This window comes from Cupressus sempervirens, chromosome 5, assembly GCF_028749045.1.
Source record: "Cupressus sempervirens isolate cs-2001-9-10 chromosome 5, ASM2874904v1, whole genome shotgun sequence".
NCBI lineage: Eukaryota > Viridiplantae > Streptophyta > Pinopsida > Cupressales > Cupressaceae > Cupressus > Cupressus sempervirens.
This window is the reverse complement of record NC_143122.1, coordinates 1,007,517,315-1,007,544,963: the sequence shown is the minus strand read 5'-3', so window position 1 is coordinate 1,007,544,963 and position 27,649 is coordinate 1,007,517,315. Positions and strand designations below refer to the sequence as shown.

General features: G+C 37.8%; 1 protein-coding gene across 2 annotated transcripts in view; it reads left to right on the top strand.

Moving 5' to 3' along the window:
- The window catches only part of LOC149559340 (putative transport protein YPL264C), a 187,900-nt gene that overhangs the window by 80,495 nt on the left and 79,756 nt on the right, over positions 1-27,649 (top strand). For both annotated transcript variants that reach the window (XM_089833274.1, XM_089833273.1), the window contains exon 6: positions 24,498-24,651. In XM_089833274.1, coding sequence (XP_089689400.1) covers positions 24,498-24,651 — 154 coding nt within the window. The remainder of the gene's footprint in view (positions 1-24,497; positions 24,652-27,649) is intronic.

Sequence of the window (27,649 nt, the reverse complement as noted above, 5' to 3'; positions counted from 1 at the left end):
TTCTTTTTAAAGCCTATCTGCTGCAAGTAAGAATCAATTCTAGTATACCAAGCTCGTGGAGCTTATGCCTTCTTTAGACAACACATGTGAGACTTTTTGTCGAATTGCTCGAATTCCTATGGCTGCTTAATGTATATCTCCTCTATGAGACTGTGCAAAAATACAATCTTTGCATCCATTTGATGAATGGTCCAACCCATCTTTGCTGCAATGGCTGACACTTGATATGGAAGTGTATCTTGGTACTAGAGCAATAGTTTCATCATAATTGATTCCCTCCATCTAAGAGTCCACTAGCCACAAATTCAACCTTATACTTCTCCATGCTACCATCTGCGACACACTTGATCTTGTATAGCCACTTGGAAGTCATCATTGACTTACCCTTTTGTCTAGGCACAACTTCCCAAACATCATTCTTCATGATGGAGTCGTTCCTCACTATGGCATTCCTCCAACACTTTGATTGGTTGCTTCCTTGAAAGTGGAAGCTTTAGAATCACTATTATTTGTCACCATAGCCATATAGCTACAAAACCTATCATGTGCCCGAATCTCTCTAACCATCTTTTGTGACCCACTCATTGATTCCTTGGTGTCTTTCAGGGTGTCTTAAAACCATCTTGACTTCCTCTTCCTTGAAGTGGCCTTCTGTGAAACAACATTATCAAACCCCCAAGTCTCCTTTGTGAGTTTACCAATAGGAGATGTACGTTTAGAACCAATGCTAGTTTTTGTGCCATTCGTTGTCCTGCATTTTGTCACTACAAAATGTAGGTAACAATATGAAACTATTTCAATTGAGTTTTGCATTTCTGTGAGATAATTGATTGTTTGATTGGCCAAGAATGATCAAGTGATCGTTCCCAATCCGTATAATGGATCCTTTTTCTAAAGGCTCTCATCAAGTCTTTTCCGTTCTTTTAGTTTGTTAGCCTATACTTGATTTTTGAGGCCTTCAAAAAGTCCCCTTTTGCTTTTTTGAGTGTTGTTTAGATTGTTTTAGTCTTTTAATTTCCTTTGATATCTCGCTTTCGGTTTTCCCTTCAATTTGATATCTCTTGGGGCTCATTCAAAGTTATCAGTCAAAAGATATCATGGTTTAAGTGCCTAAAAAGTGGGTTCTCGAAGTTGAATTGGATATTTAATATATTGACCCTATATTCTAGTGTTGACTTCACTTTATGAAAAATATAACTTAAAATGACTTTATGTTATGATTTGAAGTTACTTTATCACCTTTGTTTTATCACTTAATTGTTTTAAGTCATTATAGTACACTTTATGTTATAATTTAATTTTGAGTTGCTGTTTAAATTTTCACTTGAGTGACTTTATGCACTTCATAGTCTAATTTGATGTTGAGATTTACTTTAATGTTTTATATTAAAACATTTTAAATGAATTATTATTTTTTGAATATATTTACACATATAAAGTATATAGTGTAAATATTGTATTTGACCCCTCTAAGTGATATTTTCTCAATAATCAATTAGAGATGTGCTAAATAGAAAACTTAAGTGATTCAAATCCATTACAGGTTATTTATGAAAATGAAATACATGTAAATGCATCTAGAGAAACCAAATTTGGATTAGATATATAAATGCATGTAAATGCATTGCATATTTAAAACATGCACTGACATCTAGAGAGTACGATTTCCTTCTGAGTTCAAATGCATGACATGTTAAAGCCTCTCAAGACCCTGATTCTGGTCTTCAACTCCAAACACCACATGCATATGCATCTTGAGAACTTGTTTTTCCAAAGGAAATGAATTTTGGTCAAAAGCATGTAAAATGTTGTGAGGTTCTCACGCCATCACCCCAAATTCTTTGAGGACCCCCTTTTTTTTGATCGCCTCGGCAAATTTTTGGGTTGTCCAAAATTTTTGAGTTTTAAAAATTTCACGCCTTGGCACCTTCAGGACAAGTATTGGAGAGACTTAGCTTATTTTCACCCAGCTTCACTTGATTTTACAGAGCCACCAATTTCATCCTTAGGCCGGACAAAATTTTAAAGAGCAATATTTGGCAGGATAAAATTGTAAATTTGTACTTAGACGTTTTCTTTTGAAAATCCAGATATAAATGTGTAAATTTGAATAATCTTTCAAAAGGAAAGTTTTGTTAGACTTAGGTTTTGTAAAATTTCAAATTTTTCTACGGTGAAAATTTTAATTTTGTTGAAATAAGGCTAAATTGCAAAAATCGATTTTTGGCTCTAGAAGAAATTTTATTTTATTTTTGTCAAAAAAAAAATAAAAATTGGCATAGCAAAATCGATTTGGAGAAAAATTGCAAAAAATTGGCTTTAATAGATTTAAATTGCCTTGAAAACCTTTTGCCTTTAATGAAATTGGTAATTTAATATTGAAAAATGGCTTTTGGTTAGCCAAAATCCAATTTTAATGATGTATTAATTACTAAATCCTCATTAAATGGAAATATTTAACATCTCCAAGGCACCATTTAATTTCCTTTTGCAATTTAGAACTAATTGGCAATTTTAAAAGGCAATTTTCATTTTGGCAAAATTAATATTTGGCTAAGTATTTAATTGTGGGCCATAATTTTGCATTAATTATTGTTTTTCTTGCTCCCAGGGTCCAAGTCGGCTAGCTTGGGGGGAGTGAGAAAGTTGGGTATAAGAGGAGGCCTCTCTCCCATTTCTTCCTCACTTCTCACTTCTCCTTCTCAAGGCGTTGGCAATTTTGCAAGAGCAGATCTGTACTCTTCTTGCTTGGCGAATTTTGTGGATGGAGAAATTTGTGGAAGCCGAATTTTATGGAAGGCGAAATTTGTGGGAGCCGAATTTTGTGGGAGATAAAATTCTGATTTTTGCAAGAGGCTGCAATTTTGGCCCTAGGTTGGGTAATTTTATTTGGAGGTGAATTACATGATAAATTTCTAATTTGCAAGGGATTTGAAGTTCTTAAGGTCAAGTCCTAATTCCGAAAAGTCGCTGTAAGATTATTGGTTAAGGTGAATTTTCATCATCTAGAGTTGCAAGGGGTTCTTAAGTTGACATCCTTCTTTCGTTCTAGTCTTAGGATTGCTTCCCTTGGTTCTACTTGCCTTCTAGTCCACCACTCCACCATCCCGTAATAGGGCGACGAGCATGGATGATGTTAGTGCAAGTAAGAATCCCAAGCGGACAAGACTAAGAAAGACAAAGAGGATATGATGCCCAAAACGCCCTTCTCGAAAATGAAGAAAATAACCGACACCAATATCAGTACAGTGGATATGATACGGATGAAGGACAGACTAAAGGAAGGACAATCCCCCTTGGGCGACGAGCATGGATGATGTTAGTGCAAGTAAGAATCCCAAGCGGACAAGACTAAGAAAGACAAAGAGGATATGATGCCCAAAACGCCCTTCTCGAAAATGAAGAGAATAACCGACACCAATATCGGTACAGTGGACATGATACGGATGAAGGATAGACTAAAGGAAGGACAATCCCCCTTGGCAAAGAGGATGTCAACGAGACAAATTTTGGATTGAAGTTGGATGAGTTGGGAACGGTTGCTATCAAGAAGAAGCATTTGGGCACCCTTTCCTCTCTCAGTGCTTTTATTGGATTTGCGAAAGAATATGAGAAGGATCACGAAAAGATACTACAAGCAGCGAATGGCGTGGTGAAGTCAGTGGAACTTAGGGCAAAGCGCACACCTTGTCCTCCTATGGAAGAAGTTAACGAAAGGTTAGCTAAGTTCATTGCCTTAGCTAAGAAAATGAAAGAAAAGGGAAGATTTATATTAGAAGATCATTTGATGTAAGCCCAAGTGGCAAATTTCTCTTTCTTCTAGAATAGGACAAGTGTCTATTTCTGATTGGCCACCATTTTGGTGCCTTCTCATTGGTTGCCACTTTTTGCACTTTTTTCATTGGTCCATTGATGAGGTGGCATCTTCTCATTGGCCGATGCGGTGGCAACCCTAATTAGGGTTTTTAGGATCCAATCTGGATTGTTGATCTTGTTTTGATCTCCACCGTCCGTTGTATTTCTGGCCCCTATATAAGGCCATTTGCTCTCATTTGTAAAGTATTGGAGGAATTGTTTCGAAGATAATACCAAAATTGCTCTCTTTTTCATTGTTGCGATTTGCATGTTGATTAAGAACATTGGGTATAATTGCCTGTTTTCTACTTCCACATAGTTAGATTTCTTTTCAAGTTGTTGAAGCAAATTTCATTTCAAGTTGTTTAAGTGAGAGTAAAGTAGATGAATAGTTGTATGGTAGCATTGGTAAATGTTTGATAGGGATCAATACTAGACCACTAGCATCCTAGTGGCTGCTTGGGAAGCTTTGTGTGGTGAACTAGTCTATTGTTCCTTTGAATCATTGCACCTGTGGAAGTGAGGCTGCTGGTCAGCTCTCATTAGGTTCAATCCCCGTCCATTTGCTAACCTTCCATTCATAGGAGTAGGAGTAAAATAGTGAGTAGCTGGGTAGTTGAAGTTTAGAGAAGGAAGTTAGGGAAGTTAGTCAAATATTAGAACTCACCCACTCACCTTCCACCACCACCTCTTTCCATCAACATCATCATCGGCAGACACACCCTCCATCATCACTACCATCAACATTATTTGCGACCCGCACATTTCACAAACCGAGCCACCATCACCTTCATCCCACCAAAGTCCAAGTCATCCTTGAATGAATAGCGAAGGCCGCCTACATGATTACCAGCAAATCACATCGATAAAACTGATCGAGTATCCAACGGTTTAAGGAACATTGGAGTTATACTCATGTCTCATGAGCATTAACTTTTCAAGAGAGGAAATGCATGTTTGATATCCCATATCGAATATTCAAATCCTAATATGTTATGTAAGTGATACAAAACTCACATCAACAAACATTACATGCATCTGGCTCTTCTAACCCCAGTTTTAAGTCTTGCTTGTAGAAACACATGTAATTGCTCCTTGAGACCACAATTTGCTTTTTTTAGTGTTCAATGTATTGACATTGCATTTTTAAAACATGTGATTGCATCTTGAAAACCTTTTTTTGCTTGAAAGGTAAAAACATGACTGTAAAGGCCCATAGAGAACCTGATTTGCCTTGAAAGAGTGCATTTACATTAAAAAAAACGTCACATGTAATGCCTCTTGGAGAGTGCAATTTGGGTTGTAATACAAATAACATGCATTTGCCTTGCATTTTCTCTTCATGCATTTGGAGTTTGAGATTTCAATCTCATTCCTCAAGATGGCATTTCATGCAAAAAGGCTCCAAGATCATGATTTTCTGTTCCAAAGCCAAAAACATTGATGCAATAGGGCTCTTTAAACCCGACCTTGCATAAAGTGTTTGAAGGAAGGAGTCCCTTGAGGAATTTGCATCAACTACACCCACATGTGTTTGCCCCTTGAGACCACAATTTGCCTTGTAGATGCATTTTCATACATGGAAATTCTTCCCTTAAGAGTGATCTGCACTTAGGAAGACATTTGCAAGTTCATTGGCAACATCTTGCACATGTATTTGCATCTTCTAAACCCGATTTGAAGCCAAGGTTTGAATCTTTCAAAGACTTTGGGTCATGGCATGCAAATACACTTGGAGAACCCACTTTTTAAAAGAACAAGTTCATCCAAACTTCTCTATCTCCCAAATTTTTCTCATTGCTCTGCAGGTAAGTGTGAAGATTCGATTTTGCTTGCATTTCTTTCTTGTTTTGTTAATTTTTTGTATTCGTTGGCTCATTGTTATTGATTTGTTCAAATGCGGCCCTAGTTTTTTGTAGTAAGTTATTAAATAAGTTTGAAATCTTTATCTTTGTTGCAAATGCAAAACTCTTCCATCTCAAAAACAAAGTTGCATGCAAAGTGAAGCTTTGGAGTTTGTCAAAGTTTTAGTCAAAGCAAGAGGTATGTCTTTCTTTTGGTTTTTAGTTTTTGTATATATTTTGTTACTTGTTTTGGTTTGTTTTTGGAGAAAAGTTGAAGATTTTCACCCAAGAATGTAATTGCATATCCATGCTTTCATCTCCCATGTCAATCCATTTTTCAAATACTTTCCAAGTCCATCTTTCTACATATGCAATTGCATCTTCCAAACCTGATTGCATATTTATCAAGCAAAAATGATGAATTTTTACCCCATGTAATTACCTTTCATGAACCTGAATTTGGTGAAAGATCACACTATTAAACAAAATTCTCATTTTGAACACATCTATATGCTTCCAACTTCGGTTCTTGGCCATTCAAAACAAAAGACCCACTTTACCTCCATCTAATCCATCATTGTAAACCCGATTTTGGTCATCTTTGCTCAAAATATAAGCTATCTCATTCATTTCCATCCATCAAATGCGTTCTATAAGTATCTAATCCATACTTTGAACACCTATCCTTTATAGATCTGCCTTTACAACCCAAAATCCAAAGCCTTCATGGATCCAATCCCGTTAGACAATGTATTCACGCTTTGGAATTTTCGTGTTGTAGCACGAGATATGTCCACACCTCCAAAGGCCAAAGGAAAAATGAAGTATCAGTATGATAAGGACCTAGCCCGCACAACTCCATCACACATTTCATCTACCCTTGATTGAATCTGAGATACATAGATTGGTTATGTAGATATGGCCAATTTCTTGCAGAGGATTGAGACATCTTTTGATCATGACATGCAACATATCACGAGGAGTCATATCCATCTAGTATCCACCTTTTTGATGAGGAATGTGCAAATCATTTTAGCATCAAGTAAAAAATAGTTAAAGATGCAGATAGGAAGGTACTTTTTAGTTTGGATCCGGATGTGATTGAGAAAATCTTCGAAGTTCCTGCAACTCCATAATGTGTGGATCTATCCAAGGAAATATCCTTGCATTCGTGGAATCAAAGCAAGACAGGATTATTAAAGGCATGTAAATGACAAGTGGCTGGTCAATAAACAACCAAACATCTCTAGATGGCCAATGGCAATACATAGATTTGACTTCTCTCAAGAGGTCAACAATTTGATAACTTTTCTAAGCAGGATCTGTGGTCTCAAAGAACCCAATCACTTCAAGATCTAGATGTTCAGATTCATCTATGAGATTCTTGAACATAGAGAACTCGTCTATTGGGGATAAGTCATAAGCACAACATTGTGAGCAGGTGATTCATGTGGGTACTTCATCCTTATTCCACATGAATTCATACTTGGTCTATATCGCTGCTGCTTTGGGGACATTCTTAGGACTCTACCAAGGGAGATTGGTCTTTGGTTCTCATCTGGAATTACTATGATCAGCTCATGTTAACACAGAGAAAGCATCATTACAAGAGGGTGCATGATGCGTTTTTCGGCATTTCAAGTGCCTTTTCAACAAAGAGTTAGTGACAAAAAGGTTAACAAATGAGGCATGAGAGAGTAAATCAATATGGGTGTATTTTTCTACAATTTCTAACTCAAGTTACTTGAGAGTTAGTTATTTTGAAGGAGAACCATATACTTTGCCGAGATATCCTATTGATAGGACAATTCTTAGAGAAATGGCTAGGCAACTAATGGAAGTGCAATCATATCAAACTGGCCAGCACAGGCCAGGATTCAACATTACCACTACCAAACCTCCCCAGATTAGCCAATATGCACTTACCTCAGTGTATAAGGCAAAAGCCATGGAATCCGAACTTCAGCTGATTATATTGAAGAAGTTCAAGGCCAGATCTAACTTTGACCATTGAGGTATGTGTTCAAAGATAAAAGGGCATTCACCCACATTTTTTGCATGGAGGATGTATGGATTGACCTATGCAACGAGGTATATATCATCAAGATGGAGTAGTGCAAGCTTACTTTGCAGCAAATCCTTGACCTCAACATGATCCATATTCCAGAAGGGGTTGAAATTGAGGAGGATGATATAATCTTGGATCCGAAGTATCACAATAGTTAACTGGAAAAGCTTTTTCCCATTCCCATTCAAGGGTAACAAAAAGAGGGAATTTCTATCTTTGATAGATTTTAGTCTATTTTGCTGAATACCAACAAATGGGTAAAAAGCAAAGGTCTAAAGAGAGTTCATTTGAAGGATGGAGTATAATGCTAGTCATTTTGGCCCAATTGGAAGAACATCTCAAGTGGAGGTGAAAAAGGACGGTTCATCAGACATCCTCAGAGCCAGCTAGAACTTTCAAATTGAAGCTCAAAGGTGGAAAAGCTATGATTCCACCCTCCCATTCTTCTCAAGCACCCCTGCAAGGGCAAGAATTAGCTGAAAAAGAGGAAGAGGGAGAGAGATAATGATCATATCTCCTCCATAACCACCTAGCAACCAAGAGCCATCTACCTAAGAGGAACCATTCTTGGCTGCCATAGACAATGATGTGGACTCATTTTCTACCGTATTCATGCCTGTAATTCCCATTTTAGAGGTGAATATGTTAGCACTACCTATCTCTTTTGCGGTTCTTCCTATCCTCACAACAGAACAATGGGAGAACTTAAGAAATGTGTTTGATGATTTTCCAACTCTTGTAGAAGGGCAAATTTCCCAACTTGATACCTCAGTTTCAGGGTTCAAGATGTTCATGACATATGCATCTCAAAAAAGACCCATGGTTTCGACATGCAAACGAAGGCGTGTATTATGACAACAAAAATACAATTAGGATCAATGTCTTCAATAGCAACCATTCTAGCCTCAATGGGCAAAACGTTCAACTTGTCTCCCAGGTTAGGAAACATTACCATGAAAAGGAGAAATATCAAGCAGCTCTTAGATGATCTCCTTGCAAAGAAAAACAAGTCTAAGCTTCCAAAGGCAAAGGTTGTCTCAAGAATCCTTGTTGATTCTGCGAATACCAAATATGTTGAGATTGCAAAGCCTCTGGTGGATAATCTAGCCGACGAGCTTAATCACTCTGATTACAAGTTTCCCAAAATTGAACATTGGAAACAATCATGGTTGTGATGTTAGCAAGATGCCCAAGATGCAGTCTCTACCTAGTTAAAGAGGAATAACGAGCTCGGGGAGAAGAGAACTTAGTTGAAGTTGGAGAATGCTCATCTTCATGAGATCATTCGCCAACAATCCTCGCATCGCATGGTCATCACATCACAAACAACTCACGTGAATCGGAGGGCTGAGGTAGCTAAGGTTTGGTTCAAGGAAATTATCTCAGAGGGAGTTTAGTCAATTAAAGATGTGCTCAAAGTCCTTGAACATATTAGAGGTGTTGAAGAATGACTTCATATGATTGCCTCTTTCAATTAAGAGACCAATGCCCTAGAGAAGATTTGAGCACGTGTGATCAAATGGTAGAGGGTGATTTGGATGTCTTGATTATATGACATCATTCCAATTTCCATCCCTAGATATGTTCTATGAATATCAGGGACTCATGGGTCACAAGGCATAGGTAATGGAATTTTTTTTGATGAAGACATAGGAAGCCCTTGTGCCAGGGCATGGAAATAGAGATGATTGATCTAAAACAAATGGGATACAAGGTCCTCACAGAGGATAACAATGTTGTAGGGAATAATTATAACCTTCAAGAGTAGTTTGTAAACCTTTAGGAATTGTTATTAGTTAAGTGTGTAAGTTTTCTGGTACTGAGGGTAGTTGGAACGCGACGGTTGAGTTGCACCTCTTCAGGTACCATATATACACCGCTTGAGCGACATTAGAGGGGAATCAGAAGTACATTATCTTATATTGTGTTGTCATGAACATTAATGGTGGTGTTCTCTCACAACTAGCCGATTTACCAAATCTTGAAATTGTGTACTTGTCTCACAACAAATTTTCTGGGCCTATACCGGCAAAGCTTTCTTGTCTTCCTAGATTAACATACCTATTTTTGGATCATAATTCATTTTCAGGAAGGATTCCTGAGGCTTTTTATCAGCATCCGCATTTGAAGGAAATGTATATCAAAGGAAATTGGTTTCACTTTAAGAAACTAATTGGTGTTCTTGGAGCAATTTTGCAGCTTTTCTGAATTGTTGTTTTGATTGGTTTTTCAGTTTTCATGTTGTTTCCAGGCCTTGGATGGCCAGGTACGGCCTGCAAACCATGTATAATTTTTATATTTTGACAGTGTGATGAATAATCTTCCTTCTCTTTTTGGTTTGGAGTAATTTCATTAAGTTTTGAAAAAGTTGTAAACATTTTGGTGAAAGTGGTTGTTTTCAGATTTGAGAATCCTTGACAACAATTATATTGCAGGGTCTAGTATGGACACATTTGGAAGAATCAGGGCCTATAAGTATATTCATTGGAAAGATATGTGAATCATCTTTCATTCCCTTTTTGTTTGAGTCGTTCTCATTCCAATTTGTGGAAGTTATACATATCTTAGTGATTTAAAAAAAAAAATACCTTAAATGGAGTTGCAGGAAATGATTTGTGCTCACATAATAATTTATAAATTAAAACAATTAATGGCCTACATATTTGGAAACTAGATTCACAGCAGGTTACTTTGAAGTTGGTTTGGGATCATTTGGATTTGTATTGAGAAAGATATTGGATGCCCTAGGAAGGGTTGCATGTTTTTTTTCTATTTTATGACAATGAAAATGGGTCTCGGTGCAAAGACTATAACTTGTAAATTATGAATTGGATGTGTCTCAGCTTTGGATATGTTTTAATAGGCTTAGTTTGAAGCAATTCCTCCCAAGGGTTTTACATGAATATATCGGGAACAAAAGTTATGAATAATATACTCTGAAGTAGAAATCAGACTATGTGAATGGTGAAATGTTGATAAAACTTGTGTTGAAAATATCTTGTTTTACCTCAAGAGATGCCTCTAATAATGGAATTTTTTAATGTATATTGAATGGATCAGAATAGATCCCTATTAATTGGTTGGTTTGTAAGATGTTCTACATCAGATTGGTATCAGAGCTTGAAGATCTTGAGTGTGTGGGTAGAGCACCAAAAGAGGGAATCCACACCAAGACCTTGAAGATTTGGTTTTGTTTAGTTGATGAGATTTTGGTTGCAGGTGCTCATCCATATTGCTGCAAAAGAAGGTGTTGTGTTGTTTTGTAGAGAGACAAGGAAGTTCTGTTAGGACCATGGGAAGGTTCGATGGCTGCCAAAAGACTATGGAAAAGAGGAAGGATAGGACTCCTAGGTGAGGCACACAAGAGAGTTGTTTGTGTTGAGTTTGAAGCAGCATTGTAAAGGTGGATCTTTGACTGATAAGGTGCCATGGAGTTGCGACAACTAATGCTCCACTAACAAGAGTATTTGAGAAGATGGTTTTGAAGACATTCCTGTGTCTTAAAAGAAAATATGATGGTGATAAAGGCATGAAGAGGCGAAGAAAAGTGAAGGTAAAGATGAAGATTTTGGTCTAGTTTTTTGTTGCAGGTTATTAGTTCCATGTTTCCAAGAGACTTGAAAACTTTTTCTAGGTTGGGAGTATGGTGTAGGAGCACATGAAGTACAAGAACACAAGGAGGCTAATATTTCTTATAGGAGAAATTGAAATTAATTTGAGTCATTTATGATGTAGTTGAGTCTATTAAGTCAAGATGTAAGGCTAGAGAAGCCATTAGTGATAAGTTGTCAAAATTGTGTAAGGAGGTCTTAGTGTGATCAATACTATCAAAATGGTTATTTTATAGTTTCATAGACATATTTGATCCATATAAAGTCATTGGAGTTATAATTTTGGTCTAGGTTGGGGTTATACAAAAGTTCTAATTTAAAAAATTGCATAATGTTGTATAGGGGAGGATTATTGGTTTAAAAGGTGGTTGGGAAGATATAAACCAACACAACCACTATAAAATCATTGTATTGGTCATTGCAAAAAATGATGAGGAAACATTTTGGAGCAAAAAAAAGAAAAAGAAAAAGAAAAGAAAAAGAGAAAAAAGAAAAAGAAAACCAAGCAGAAGTCACCACACGATGAGGTCACTGTCAGCAAAAGATCGCTGCCATCATCCAAGAAATAAAAACCGCTGTAGACTAATAAATACACGGACACATTTGCATGGAGCCATCAAAACATTCGCCCATGGTGATATTAAGACTATTAGCCAGACACTTGAGAACAAATGTGCATCATCTCACATAAATGTGAGCTATTTACATTGAATTTTTTTGGCAAGCATTAAGCATTTGCATGGGAGAAGGTAGAGGAAGTTTGCAAAGAGTCAATCCACGAACAAAGTGAGGCCATCGGTGGAAAAGGATTGCTAAGGAGAAGGAAGAGCCCATTAGTGGAAGAAGAGTACCATCAGAGAAGGAACATGTGACATATAAAGAAAATCGGAAAGAAAAGCCGTACGATAATTGGAAGAATCAATTATTGCAAGAGACGACACAAGCAAGACAGTTATGGACTTAGCTGGGAAGCAAACCACTTCTTGGAGAACAATGTTACGTGCAAACTTCTCGAGTTCGAGTTTCAAGATGACCAAGAATGCTCAAATTTTGCCTTTAAGCGTAAAAGTTGCTGGCAGTATGGACAAAGGCATGAAGATGAGGAACTTGAGAGTATCTACAACCCTGGCTAAAGAGCACGTGATGCTACGAACAATAATGTTTGAAGACTTGAATGGCTTGGATTGTTGGAGGTGGTGGTTTGAGAGTGCGACCAACACTAGACAACTAGGTTATTAGAGATAACCGGAGGCATGCGTAGGTGCAATGGATGATACAGACACCGATATTCTACATCAAGGATTTTGAAGGCCCTCTTTGAGCAATGATTGAGACCTTTGATAGCCTTTCCATGAAGAGCACAGTGTTATGCATGAACCATCAGGTAGTAGTTTCTTTCACACCATCAGAATTTAGGCAAGTTTTTTCCTTACCACTGAAAGGGCATAAAGTGAAGTTGAAGGCACAAAAATTGACTCCGAAAGTAAGGGATTTCTACATTCGACTACTTTGTTGAGATGACCTCATAGAGCCCGAGAGGGCATTGCTTAACAAGGCTTCACAAAACAGGAGGATAAATAAGTTGTTTATTAGAGCCGCATTGGAGATGCTTGATAGACTTGGTCAAAAGTCGGCTAACATGTTCTAGCCGCATGCGCAACATTTCATTTCAGTAGGTCTCCATCATGAATAATTTGTTGGGAGGAAGGGTTTATGATTGGGGCTCATTATTAGCTGAGCACATGTACAAATTTTTGACCCTTCAGCACAGGACGTTCTACATGCCGCACCATGCGATCGGATTGCTTATGGATGTCATGGTTAACCAAGTGTCGCATGAAATTTTGATGAGTGGTTAAAGTAGTACTTGTGGTACTAGATGAGCCCCCTATTATGAGATGGCGACATTTGGACTCTCCAAGTGGTCAAAAAGTAGCATGATAGAAGAGGTCTAGACAAGCGACAAATGTCATCTTAGGTCTCGAGGATACAGATAATAGGTGCTAGGAGACATTTGATGATGAGAATGACATAGAAGAGGACGAAGGGAAGGAAATGGAGGTGATATCAGCAACCTCATTGTTATTTCGACAACCTATGTTGTCTAGCACAACTCACTTGACACCCATTGCGGCCAACAGCCTTATTCTAGCATTTGGTCAGGTTAGAGCAACAATAGATATGACTTCACTGACAGTGACGATGACGAGGGTTTCGAGGGTGGCCAAGACTACGGTGATGGAGACCACTCCAGTGGCAGTATCACACACAAAGCTTTTTGGCAGCTGTCGATATGCCTTAGACAATTGAAGATTTGGTCGGAAATGTGATAGAAGTAGTTGGGGATTGCAGGTGATGGATTACAGGAGTAGGTTTGGCTGGAGATGATTAGGTTAGATGCTGTGGTGATGATGCCACATTATTAGTTGACCCAGTAGGAGGTAGTCCTGGGGTAAGCATGGATGTGAGTATTTCAGAGTAGGAACATCATGCACCAGTAAGACAAAGCAGTTCATCGGGCCGTGCGAGTGCATACCTGACATGATGACTACTTCCACCTGCAGCACGGGGACCTTCCATCCAGTCCCCAATGAGAGAGGACCTTTATCCAGAGGTAATGTTATTGGACAATGATGTCCCTAGAGATGTTGACACACCTTTGCTAAGAGAGATGGGAGAATAGAGTAGAGTAGCACCAGGAGGGGAAGTAGAGACTAATATGTAGGCAAAAGATGCAATGCTAGTAGATGATAGGAGGGATGCGAATGTACATACATACCTCCATGGTATTATTGAAGTAATGGATAGAGGTAGGTTGCTTGCAGAGGAGGTGATTGCAGTGCGACGAGAGAAGGCTAGGGAAGAGGCTTGGGTAGCATTAGAGAAACCTTGGGAGGAGATAACTACTCGACTAGCCACTTAGCAGACTGCTTGGAAAGCGGAGTGTGCAATACTGGTAGCACAGCTAGAGGTAACAACAAAGGGTAAGATTATGGTGGAACAACAATTGACAAAGGCAATGAAGGAAAAGGAGGTAGCAAAGGTAGCACATGATAATGAGGCTGAATTACAGGAAGTCACAGTGATGTTGAAGGAGGTAATCGAGGAGAATTCAAAGATATGCGTAGATTAGGATATTCGCAATCAATAGGTGTACCAGTTGTGGAGGAAATTGAATGCTTCTATGTCCTAACCAATAGCTTTAAGCATGCTTCCTCCCCACTCTTCTTAGTGCGTTTTTCATATATGTATTCAACATTGTCCTTATTTTGTATTTGTCATCAGGGGACGACCTCCTTTTTTGGGGGGATGATGTTGCGGGAATAATTGTAACCTTTGGGAATAGTTTGTAAACCTTCGGGAATTGTTATTAGTTAAGTGTGTAAGTTGTCCCGTACCGACGGTAGTTGGAATGCGATGGTTGAGTCGTACCTCTTCAAGTACTATATGTACACTATCTAAGCAACATTAGAGGCGAATCAAAAGTACATTATCTTATATTGTATTGTCATGAACATTAATGGAATCAATAGTTCAGTTCTATCAAACTCAGTGTTACATTCTTTGCTTTTCTATTATGCATTAAACCTGTTTACTCGTGACGGTAAACAAACAACTTGTTCACTGAAGAAGAAATGACTTCAGAGTTCACTGACAAAGTTAATGCTGAATTTGATTCAGAGGATTTTGGAGGCATACAATGAACAAGTTTGCAACATATAAATTTGTAGGAAAGCACTTGCGGGATTCCATTGGACATAATTACCAAGTTGTAAAAATAGGTCATTCCAATGCAATCAGGGTTGATGCCATTTCACAGAAGATGAAGATTCCAGATGTTCCCATGTTTATGATTGTATTGGCAAGTATAAGACTTTTGTCGATAATATTTAGGATTGATTCAATTTTCTCCATCTTTTTCTTTTAGTTTTTAGCAATTTTCAGCCTTTTAGATGTAGAAGATAGATTACATGCAATCCAATTGCATGTAATTCGATTACATGAACCTTTAGTACATGTAATCCAATAAATCATCTTTTCTAGTTTGATCGAGTCAAGGTGGTTGAGTTGCTCCCACCTTTTTCTCTTTTTCCTGTATAAGGATTGACTGATCCCCCCTCCCAATTGTAAAATCATCTTTTATTATATGCATGAGAGTTTTGCCAAACTTCTGCAAGCATAATTGTGATTGTGTGGTACAAATTTGAAAGAAAAGTGAATAGAAAGAAGCATTTGGATTCTAAGATGTGAAACAGTTGTGATAGAACAAAATGGAAGCTGAGACTATGATTTGTTTCTATTTTTTTTCATTCATGTTATTTATGTATGTTTAATAGAGCATAGTGAATATAAGAAACAATTGGACCCAAAGTTGTGATTGGGAGCAATTGTCGTAATATATAGACTAGAAGCTACGACTGTAGCTTATATTACTGTCTCAAATTCACGCATATAGTTAGAAATTCTCTACTTCTAGAAGTCTGTCTGCCCAATGGTAGAGATTTTTCTTACATAATAGATAAAACTAGACATAGATCTAAGCTAGTACGCTCTTGACCAGCCCATGAGTTGGTGTTTGGTATTGGTATCATAGTTTCCAACTTTTAGATAGAAGTATAGTGTAAGAGATTCAACTTGCCCATTACATGCTCCACAAGTAAGTGGATTCTTTCTTGAATGAAAGAGGAAAGAATATTAGTAAGACCCTAAACCCATCTCTTCACTTCTTGCTTGCCTTGAGTTGATCCAAGGAACGGTGAGAAGGGGGAGCCTTCCCTTAAAGTTATGAGATACTTTGTCTCACACACTGTGGGTGGTCTACCTATTTTGTGATTGAATTTGCATAAATTCTTTGTTGCAAAATATCCACCCAACACCATTTATTCGTAAACTCTGTGAATTTGTTCTTTTACCTTGTATACTTGGAGTAATTGTACTAGGTGAACTTGTAACCCTTAAATCTCGTGTCCTCGAATCTTGTGATTGTGTTCCCTTTGATGTACCACACTCCACCTATGAAACTTGATCATGATTGCCTCTCAACTGACATGGCCTAAAGTCTCATTCACCAAAATTTGACATCCCTCACAACAATCTTCGTTTGTGTTGGAACGTAGGGCCAAAAGGCCTTTGAGGTCTCACTGTAGCTTGTAGGAATGTCCTTTCTAGTGGGCTCTAGATAGATGGGACATGTATATCATACACACAAAGATGTGAGTGTGTCTAGTATTTGGTCTCCTCCTAGTGGAGACCTCCTTAGGAGTCCTAGTACCCAATGCATTATGGAGACTCTTTTAATGAAGGTAAATTATCGTGGTACAAGCCTTAACCCATAAGAGAAGTGACAACCCTTGATTATGCATCATTGTTCCTCTTGCCCCAATAATTGCCTTGTTCTTTCTCTCGACAATCCCATTTTGTTGGGGGAATAACATACTCTAAACTCCCTCTTGATGCCCTCTTGTTTGCAATATTCAACAAACTCATTTGAGGTGTACTTACGCCTGTTATATGATCTTTGGACTTTGTTATTCTTCCTTGTCCAGTTCTCGACAAGAGCTTATAAGTCTTGAATTTGTTTGAAAATTTTGCCCTTTGTCTTCAAGAAAAATATCTAGATCCTCTTTGAGTTGTTATCAATTAAGGTTACATAATACTCATGACTTCTCAAGGAAACTATACACATGGGCCCACATATGTGAGGGTGTACCAAGTCTCTTAAGCTTGCTAATCTACTATCACTAGTGGGAAAGATTGTTTTGGTGTACTTACCCAAAGTATACCCCTAGAATACCTTTTGGTACTTGATACTAAATTGTGGCAATCTTGTTGCTATCTCTCTCTGATTTCTTAAAACTAAGCTACATGATGCAAGTGAACCATCTTTCTATGCGCCAACTCACATGAGTGTTTTCTACTACCACTGCTTGTCAAGGCATGGCCCAATCACTAAAGCTGAAATAACACTGTACCCCTTGGGGTAAATAAGTACATGCCCTTGGAAGGTCACCTCAAATCCCTTATTCTCAATGGTAGAAGCTGGAATAAGATTCTTCCTTAGCCCTGGAATATACAACACATCCCCAAGCACCATAGGAGACAAAGTCTCTCTTTGACACAATCAAAGATATGACAGTAGTAGATTGGCATATAATTAGTGGGAATTCATTCTCAAACTTTGAGGCAAACTCGCCAACCTCAGTGAATGCTGCTACACCCTTATTCTTGTTAGGGCATTGACTAGCATAGTGTCCCATCTTCGTGCTAGCAAAGCATTTTATTTTACTTGAGTCCTTCATTGCCTACTCATCCCCTTTTTGATGTTTGGCCTCACCCTTGGAATCATTGCCCTTGGTCTTCTTGTCCTTGGCTGCAAGAGCTACATTCTCCTCCTCATCCCAACCATAACACTTGCTAGATAAGATAGAGATATGATAAATGTATTAATGTCCAACAAGAGACCATGAAAAGGGTCTGAGGGACTAAAAGCGTACAATCAACGAGACTAACAACAACAGGATCACCAAATGGTGTATGAAGAGAGCAGAGCAAAAGAAAACAAGAAAGTGAAAGAGAAACAAGAGCAAGAACAAGAGCAGGAACAAGAACACCACTAAGGCAAGGCCTAGGGATCCTTCCTTGGTGTAAAGAAGTCTAGAACAAAAGGGTAAGGCCTAGGGCAATCAAGAATCCTCGTGCATCTCTGAGTACTCCTAGAGGGGTGACACTGCTCGAGTAAGACCAGTGTAAGGTCTCACGGATCTGGAATGATCGATGGTAGAAGTGTTGACTGTATGCTTCACACCCCAAGTGGGAGGTAGGGGTGAGAAGAAGGCAGTGATAAGCTGATCCAAAGCCTGGCTCTGGGGGAAAAGAAGTAGTAGAGTATTGTCATGGAGTTGGATGTCTCTCGAAGGTAAAGCGTGAGACATCTTTGGTATGTATGATTGAAGAAAGTTAAGAGGGTCTGACAATCTTTAAAAAGTAGTAATATCTCCCTCTAATCTCATTATAGGTGGGGCACTAGAAAATGAAGTGGGTCTTTATCTCTGCCTTTGCCAAGGGACATAGCCAACAAATCCGGTCCTCCCTATCAATGTGGTAATTGGTTTGGATCCAAAGTCTATGAGAACCCACCCAAAAGGAACCTAGGGAGATCTGCAGAGCGTGGCTTTAGAGCCGTGACAAATAACTTGGGCATGCAATAATCCCATCCTGATTATCCTAAAATTGCTCAGCGTAGAAGGTCATCCATGGATGTAACCCCCTTGGGGGATTACTCCAAGTCATGGCAATGTATCGTCTATAGATCATGCCCATTCAACTCTTGTTGTATAGGAAGGAGGTGAATGAGAGCATCTAGTAAGAACTGAAGGGGGGAGACTGTCAATTTGAATTCAGTTGAACCTAATAAAGTAGTGGTTTAAACATACTAGCAATAGGCCCTAGTGGCCTAGTGGTTTGAGTGTACTAGCAACAGGTCCTAGTGGCGGAGTCGATGTCACCTATGGGAACTATAGAGCAATAGGCTAGATAACAGTAGCAGTGCCGGCACGCAGTGGAGTCCACAAAGCCACGAAGACAGTGAGAAATCAGACCAAATCAAAGATAGTCGCCATCTTGAAGGGGTGGACCCTAAACTCAACAAGAATAATGTTGTGTGGAGTTGACCGGTAGCATCTGATAATTGGCTAGAGAAGTGTTTAAACCCACTCAATTGAGGCTCAATCCGAATTGAGGAGTGAGGGGCTCCACACCATGGAGCCATAGAGAGTAGTCGGCCTAACCAAGGAGTCCAGAAGGGACAACATAGACCCAGTGTCTTGGAAATGACGTCTCAAGCACTGTTCTCTAGCATGGCTAGGGAACCTATCCCTTTGTTGATCCTAGGTTGAATGGCTAGACTCAAGCTAAAGTGAGGTCCAGAGAACTTAACCCCAAGGTAAGTATAAGAGAAAGCAGTCTCAACCCCTTGACCCTGAAAGTAAAAATGAAGATGTGAAGTCTTCAAGCAGTTGAAGACCATGACACGAGTCTTGCAAAGGTTCACAACAAGATGACGTAAGTCACAAAAGGATGTAAGACCATCCAGAAGCCTCTAGAGACCTTCCAAAGATGAGGCAATAACAATCCCATCGTCATCGAAGAGGATGGAGATCATGACCTGATGCAAGTAGCATCTATTACTGGGGGGCGAAGATTACCTGAGAAAAACCTCAAGCTCATTGATAAAGATGCCGAATAAGGTGGGCTAGAGAGGGTAACCCTGTTTCACACCAATGGTGCTCTGAATAAGGTTGGAGAAACCCTTTGGAGACCTGAATCTACTCTCAATAGTCTCATAGAGCCTCATAATAGCTGTCATTAACATGTCAAAATCCCAATGTCTCTAAGTCTTTAGAAGAGGGCTACCTGCGGGATGGAATCAAAGGCCTTACGAAAGTCCACAAAATAGCAATAGACTTTCACTGAGCATTGCCGAGTGCATGCAGGTCAATATGGTCCACAATGTGATAGTCTGTGTAAATCCTAGCCTGACCCTTGGCACAACAAAGTCTCTTGTCAAGCACTTTGGACAAGATAATGTTCAATGTTGTGGCATAAAGTTTGAAAATGATGTGTTTGATAATGATGGTCTTGTAGTTGCCGAGGTCATAAGTGATTTTGGACTTATGTATCAGATAGATCATGTGCCTCGAGCAAGACTCGGGGACACTAGTGCATACCACTCTATTAAAGAACATGGGAAGGAAAGAGCTCAAGACTAGGATGCCTTGCTTGAAGATCCAGACTAAGTCTTAGCTCCTACATAAAATCGTCCCAAAATCTCTCCCAAGTAGGCATGTTTTCACATGCAACAATGCCTCTCATAAAGCTCTTCGATGGCTTCAAAAATTTATTTTGAGTTGTCCGTACTAGTTTAGTTAAATCAACACTCTCACGTACAACAACTAATTTTTGAATGGGCTTTAGCTTGGAGGAAACTTAATGGGTTGCACTTGAGTTGGAGTATTACTGGGATGGGTGACCTCCCAAGAAGCCCTTGCGCTTCACCTCTGTGAGCATCACCTAGATGCAATGAGTTCTAAGTGTTCCATTTATTCTCATTTGAGATGGGTTCATGTGAACTACTATTCTTGAAAAATGGGAGAATGAGTTCGACTTAGAAACTACATTTTTAAATTCTGATAGCAATATCACAGTTTGACTTGCTATAGAAAATATCTTCTGCACATCCTTTGATGAGCCTAATGGGCCTTTTAATGAATGGTCCATAAGGCGCAACAATTGCTGAAGGCTTTGCAAATGGTGTTGCAAGCAAAGTCGGCTTAACCTTGGAGCAAACTTCAAGGTTAACCACACTTGAGCTAGAGTAGTACTAGGATGGCTGGCCTCCTGGGAAGTCTCAGTGCTTTGCCTCTTTAAGCATCACCTAGATGCAATGATTGCTAAATGTTCCATTGATTCCCATGAGAGATGGGTTCTTGGGAACCACTTACTCATGAAAAATGGGCCAAAGAGTTTGACTTCAAAACTATATAGTTGAATCCTAATAGCAATATCACTACTAGATAAACTTGCAAGGTATGTAGAGGAGATTTGTTGTGCAAACTCATGAGAGATATTCCACAACTTTCACACTAGCTAGTTTTAAAAGATTACCAAAAGAACACTGTAACTAGATTTGACGTTACAGTATGAGGCCAACGCCAATGTATCTGCTGTTGTCGAACCCTCAATCTATAGTCCAAGTTCACCTACTAGAATAGCAGATTGGATAGTGATCAAGGTTACAATAGGATTGGACAAAACAAAAGGTGCTTGTGAGTTGGGGGAAGAGGAGGTACTAGTGACTATGCTACCTATGTGTTACCACATTTACATTGGGGTTTCTCACTTCTAAATTAAGAAACATTAGAGAGAATTTTCAGCCTAATCTGTTTCTCAGTGCCCATGATTGTTCTTTTACTGTCAAAGCTCTAAGTCTCCTATGGTTACTTCTTAGAATAGAATAAGTTTCAGAATAGATGACAGCCTTTTGAAGATACAGGATACTAATTCCATTTGATTTTGTTGCAAAGGTAAGATACGATCATCTGTAATAGGCTGCCCTGTTTGTGTCTTTTTTTTGTTTTATTTAAAGATTGAAGAGAGAAGATATAGTAATTGAAGGGAATTTTTATATTGCAAATCAATAACAATAATATGCTGAGAACCTTTAAAATTAATCACCCAAAATCTGATACAATTCTGAAAATAAAATAACATTTTGCAAGTTGTGAATACCCGGATGATTTAATCAGATTATAAGCACATCTTCAGAGTACCCATTTGCTGGAAATGAATAAAAATGTCTGCAGCAATTTCAATCAGCAAATGCAAAGGATTTCAAGCCCTGGCTTGCATCAGTAAATTACCAAAGTGGCACAATGGAACTGTTATGCAGCAACAACAATAAATACAGCTATGAGCTCACTTGTCAAGCTTCACAAACTTCTCACAACTGTTTCTATAAATCAGATCTACAATACTCACAGCTGAAGATTGAGGCAATTGCTCCTGATAAGCTCCAATTGTGATCCCTGTTGTGAAGCCACTCCCAATGCTACAGATTGTATCTCTCATCAACATGAAGAGTGTTGCTGGTAACGATTTGTGTCCTGACAAACCAACAACAAGAAATACTATCTCCTTCAAGGACTAAAGCATAAGCAATAGCAATATTCAAACAAGCATGCTCAAAAAGAGCTCTTCAATCTCTTTTATAACATTCTCAAGAGAATTCATTCATTCACCTTGCCAATGTGGGAAAATCAAAATGGTTTTTTGTCTTTCCCATTTTTTGGGGTTTTGTTTTTTTCCCTATTTTCTTATGATCGTTTTGCCCCTATTTCATCAGGAGTCCTATTTTCCCACGATTCCTATTTTTCCACAATGCTTTTTCCTTTAATATCATATCCCCAATTATTTTATATCTTCATTGTGTTATTGAATAGAGGGACTTCAGACATTTTCCACTTAATTATAGTTCTGAATTATTGAAGTTAAATATCTATTTTGAACTTTATAAATTAACTTTCTTGCATAAGTAAATAATATCATTGACATGTCATCACTGAAGGTCTCAACCATTCCCAAAATGACTTACTATAAATAGTGCCCAAAATTGCATCCAAACATGTTGGATCAATCTGTAATTGAAACTGTCTAGGCCAAGTGGCCTAAAAGTCCCTTGAATATCCTGTTTAGCTTATGGGACCGTGGAGAAACAGGCTAACATCAAACTCATACTTCTTGTGCTAAAAAGGGAATATTGCACTACCATTCTTTTTTAAAAATTGTGGTAATACACTTTCCCACACTCTTCATCATCTAATGCCTGATAATGAATTGTACTTGCTAGCGCTTTGAGAAGCGAGAATCACATTGAGTGGGGGATCGACAAACTATTGAAGTCTTGAGTTGTTGATGGTGGAGGATACAAATTTTCAAAGAATCTGCGGCTGGACAACTAAGAAGACTATTGTTACTATGTGATTGACAACTCAGATTAAACACTTGAGGTGTAAGGCAATCTAGTGGTTCCGGAAAGAATGAGATCACCGATTGGTTTCAAAAGATGGACAAATAACGGACTATGGGTTAAAAATTAACATAGTAAAGAGGGCAATTTTTAAACAAGGGGCAACAATTAAACAAGGGCTTTGAATTTGACAGAGGTAGATAAAGAATTTCAAAATGAAGGTTAAAAATCCTCAAATGCTCAAATCTTGAAATTTCAAAGGTTTAAAGTGAAATAATACATTATACTAATCCCATGTAGATTTGATTCCAATAAAAAAATTGTGAGATGAGCACAAAAAATGGCCTTTTTGACCCTTTTAATTTCTGGATCTTCTTTTCTTGGCTTGTTGCAATAGGGTAGTCCATGCTTAAAGCACACGAGTCTGCGTCTAAAACATGGCTAGTTTTTTGTATTCTGGAGAGACTTAACAGTTATCCGATGTGGAGTAACCACTGAGCCTGGTCACTGCAGTACCTTGTGGATTTTGATTTGCTAGTCCCTGCAAGATTTCGTACTATGCACATAACTATGAAGTAGTACTTGTGAATAAGTGGTCTTATTTGACAGGGCATCACAAACAATTGCCCTTTCACATATCGCAAGAGATTTTCTAAGAAGTAATGTGTTCTAGTTACTCACTAGAATACAAAACAATTTGTAGCATAATGTTAAAAAAAGTACTATTGTAATGCTGACATGATTATCATTTCTTAGTTGTTTGTAGGTTTTATGAAATGCTCTTGGATAGTTCCTTTTGAGAGCTTTGAGAATGGGTCCATTCTGAGCACTAACTGAAAGCCTTGAAAAACTCCAACTGTGAAAATGCATTGTTTGGTCTGTGCTATGTTCATATGCTTCTGTGAATGCATGCTTGTGTGTTAGTATTTATGTTGGTAAAAATCTAATGCTATTTTGCTTTTGCTTCTCTGGATTTCCAAAAATGTCTTTTAAAGAACTTATGCTTGATTAGTTTTGACTGTGGATGTCCTTACATGGGAACCAACTAGTGAAGTTGCAAGGCCAATCTATGATTCTAGTGGATCTTTTACCCCAAGAACTACAGATTTGTTATAGAGTCTAATGTTATCCATCTACTTTTGATATTGTCTGGATCGCATTCAACTCCACAATGAGAATTATGCCATTTTTTTAGTAATTGGAACTTCATCATATAGGTATAAAATAGATTATTGTATGTTCTTATGGATCTGATTGTGTGAGTTTTTTAATCGATGCTTAGGATCACACTCTGTGTTCCATCATTAGGATGCAAGAGAGAATCCTTTTTCTCTCTTGCATCCTGACGATGGATCAAGAAGCGTGATGCGAAACGTTGATGAAAAAACTCTCACACAATCAGATCCAGAAGCACATACAATACTCTATGGATCGTAGAAACCTAATAGATATTAATAAAATTGATATTGAATTTTTTTCCTCTTATTAATGAAGTTTGAATTTAATCTGATAAAAAATTGAATATAGAAATTAACTTTTATCCATTGAAATCGCTTATGTGCTTGAATATTAAGCTTTGATGAAATGATTTGCAGGACAGACTTCAGAAAGTGACGATTCAGCTGGTCTATACAAACCTGGAGAACAGAACTATATACATGCAATTCTAATAACCCTATTATCTGCTGCAAGTGGAGGAGCCAATTACTGTTTTATACGGGCAGCAGCAAAGGCTTCTGAACAACCTATGTATGTTCTTCTTTCAATACCCAAGGGCTTTTTCTGAATCAAAAGAACAGGCCAATTTAGATTTTTCCTAGGGGACTTCTTATATTGTATTCATAATTGCATTATGAAGTTTGTAGTATAGCTACAACCTAGGGGATGTACTGAGTAGCATATTATCATATAAATTAAGCAGATAAATATATATCCTGGAATGCATGTACTTAAATTGGAGGACCATGCTTCTATCCATATTCGGCACAAGGCTATTGAAACCAGTGAGATCAAATTGTTCAAATAATGGCTGAGAAACTTGTGCTCAACAATAATTTGGCTGACCCAAAATTTTCCCAAAAACTTAATCTCAAGAAAAACTTGATATATTTTCTGAATATTAATAAACATAAATGTGTGGAAAATTCTTTAAAGATGCTACTGAATTTAGGGAATTTCATTTATCGGCTTCCTTTATATATAGATTAAAATTAGAGTTCAATAAACATCATAGGACCAAAAATGTGTCAACTTCAATGTGAATGATAGTTTGAGCTTTCAGTGTTTGTAATCTAGAAATTTCTTCTACAACTAAAGCTCAAAAAGGCTGCTGCTGTGTAGGCGTCTAGAGCTGGATGGTTCTGCTTTAGCTTCTTGTTGGCTAACAACATCATCCTTAAAGAGTATATTGTGAATAGGATGTTCCTCCCTCTCGTGGTATTCCAATACAGCTATATTTGATGTGTTTTATGCCTCCTCTCTTATCCGTCCTACAATAGTTGTAAGTTACCATTCTATACATTGTACCTAGTGTCCTATGTTTCCAAGCAAGGTACCTAGGCTTGCCAACATAATCCTACTTGAAAATGTCATTTTCTTTTTTAAAAATAGAAAATTAATGCTAGCAAACTGGAAAAAATTTGAACAAAACCTTACCAGCTTAGTAATATATACAAAGTAAAAGTAGTTACTAGACTTTTAACAATGAAAAGAACCAAAACCCTCGGAGCTTAGAAGAAAACATGTAGAGTGATCTAGTAAAGATACACAAAATGATGAAATGAATGATTTTTAATGACGTCCACGAGATTAAGCAGTCTAAGGGACCAAATCTATGCAATACTATGCAATTTTCATATTCCTTTCCATTTCCAATCTTTTGCTATGTATCTTAACCAAAAATCCAGCAGTTTGGTTGATCTTGTCAACGTCAAATAAGCTATGCATGTTGTCCGCTTTTAGGATGACATTATAGTATGTTCGGATGTTGTATGTTGTGCATTCAAAGAGAAAATACCCTTCCATTTCAATTCCACCCATCCTACAAAACATCAGAGTTTTCTCCTCCCAACCCTTTTTGGGCCTCTTCCATCTACCCGTCTCATATCTAAGGTTATGAGATCCCGTCCTCAAATGTAAGATGACATGACAGCAGTTGTGCCTTTGTCTGTCTCCTGATAATCAAATTGTCTTTGTCTTTATGTGACAGCCCGTATCGCTTTCCATTCAAGCATATGTACAAACCATAAAAACTCATATAACCACTATAATTTTGTTTATTCTGAATTATAGTGCAAACTCCTGATACCTGTATATCTCCAGTACTTAACTTTCTTTCAATAAGTCATGGCTTCTGAACTGAATCTTTTACTATTGCTGCCTTATCTGATTGATTGTTATCATAATCAATTTAGTTATCTATTATATTGGGCCATTACCACTGTTATTTGTCTAATGTGGCTACCTGTATCATTGCAGCCCAAAACATTCTCTTTGTATAATATATCATCATTGATATATGATGTGTGACTAAGACTCACACCACATACATCTGACTGGAAATTTATATCTCTTGCAGCACTGTTAACTTTCACTGCATATATATATGCTGGAAATGATAGTACCCCTTTTTTTAATCTTTGCTTCCATTACAGTTGCCATGTAACAAACAGATTCATATAGCATGGCTTATCTCAGACTAGAACTCACTTCAAACTCAATGGATGTCTTTCTGTAGTATTTTGTTCAATCGTGTCCATCATAGAAATTTCTGTATATATACATATCCTTGCTTATCAAATATGTACTTCTGTCACTTCTTTGTCTACATGCTGCCATTTGAGATTGCTGCTAGCAGTGCATATGTGGAATACTATAATTGACTGTTGGGATATTATTTCTGCCTTCATTATTGAATATTAGTATATTATATTAAAATACTATTTCTGCCTTGAATCATCAAATGTTGATTGCAGATATCTCTGTCATACTGATCAATTTATTTACTGTGTTCTTTATGTCTCCAGTAATAAACTTGGCATCATGCCTTTCTTTGTCCTTTTGGCTTTGATGCTGATTATTCTAACAATCTTGTTCTTACCCGTGGAGTCCTTTGACATCAATGACAATATTTCCATCAATCTCCCCCTTTGTCATTGATGGCAACCTCTCAAAAATATGGTCTTGATAATGCATGGCTGTAATAACCCCAATAGGTTATAACTACTTCAAACACCAAAAATCTTTATACTTCAGTTGTTTGACATTTCGTCAAACACTTTGCAAGTAAGCTTTGATACCACTGTAATAACCCCAATAGGTTATAATTTCTTCAAACACCAAAAATCTTTATACTTCAGTTGTTTGACATTTTGTCAAACACTTTGCAAGCAAGCTCTGATACCACTGTAATAACCCTCCTCAAATCTGCCCTAAAAAATGCTGATGAAAGCTCAAGGAATTTCATCAAACAATTCACATGCAAGGGACGTATGACGGATATAGTATTTCAGCTAGCTTCAAATGACTTTTTCTTCAATTTGCATGAATGAGAATCTTGTGCTAGAAGACTACAATGGATTACACAATGACCTAACATGAGTGTGCTACTAATTTTGACAATATTCAGTGCATATATATGATCTAAACATGAGAATTGAACACTTACAGCCAACTGGCATTTTTACAAACAGTTGGTATGCAAACTAACTAGCTGATAAATAGTGATATTAAATTGCTTAAATGACAC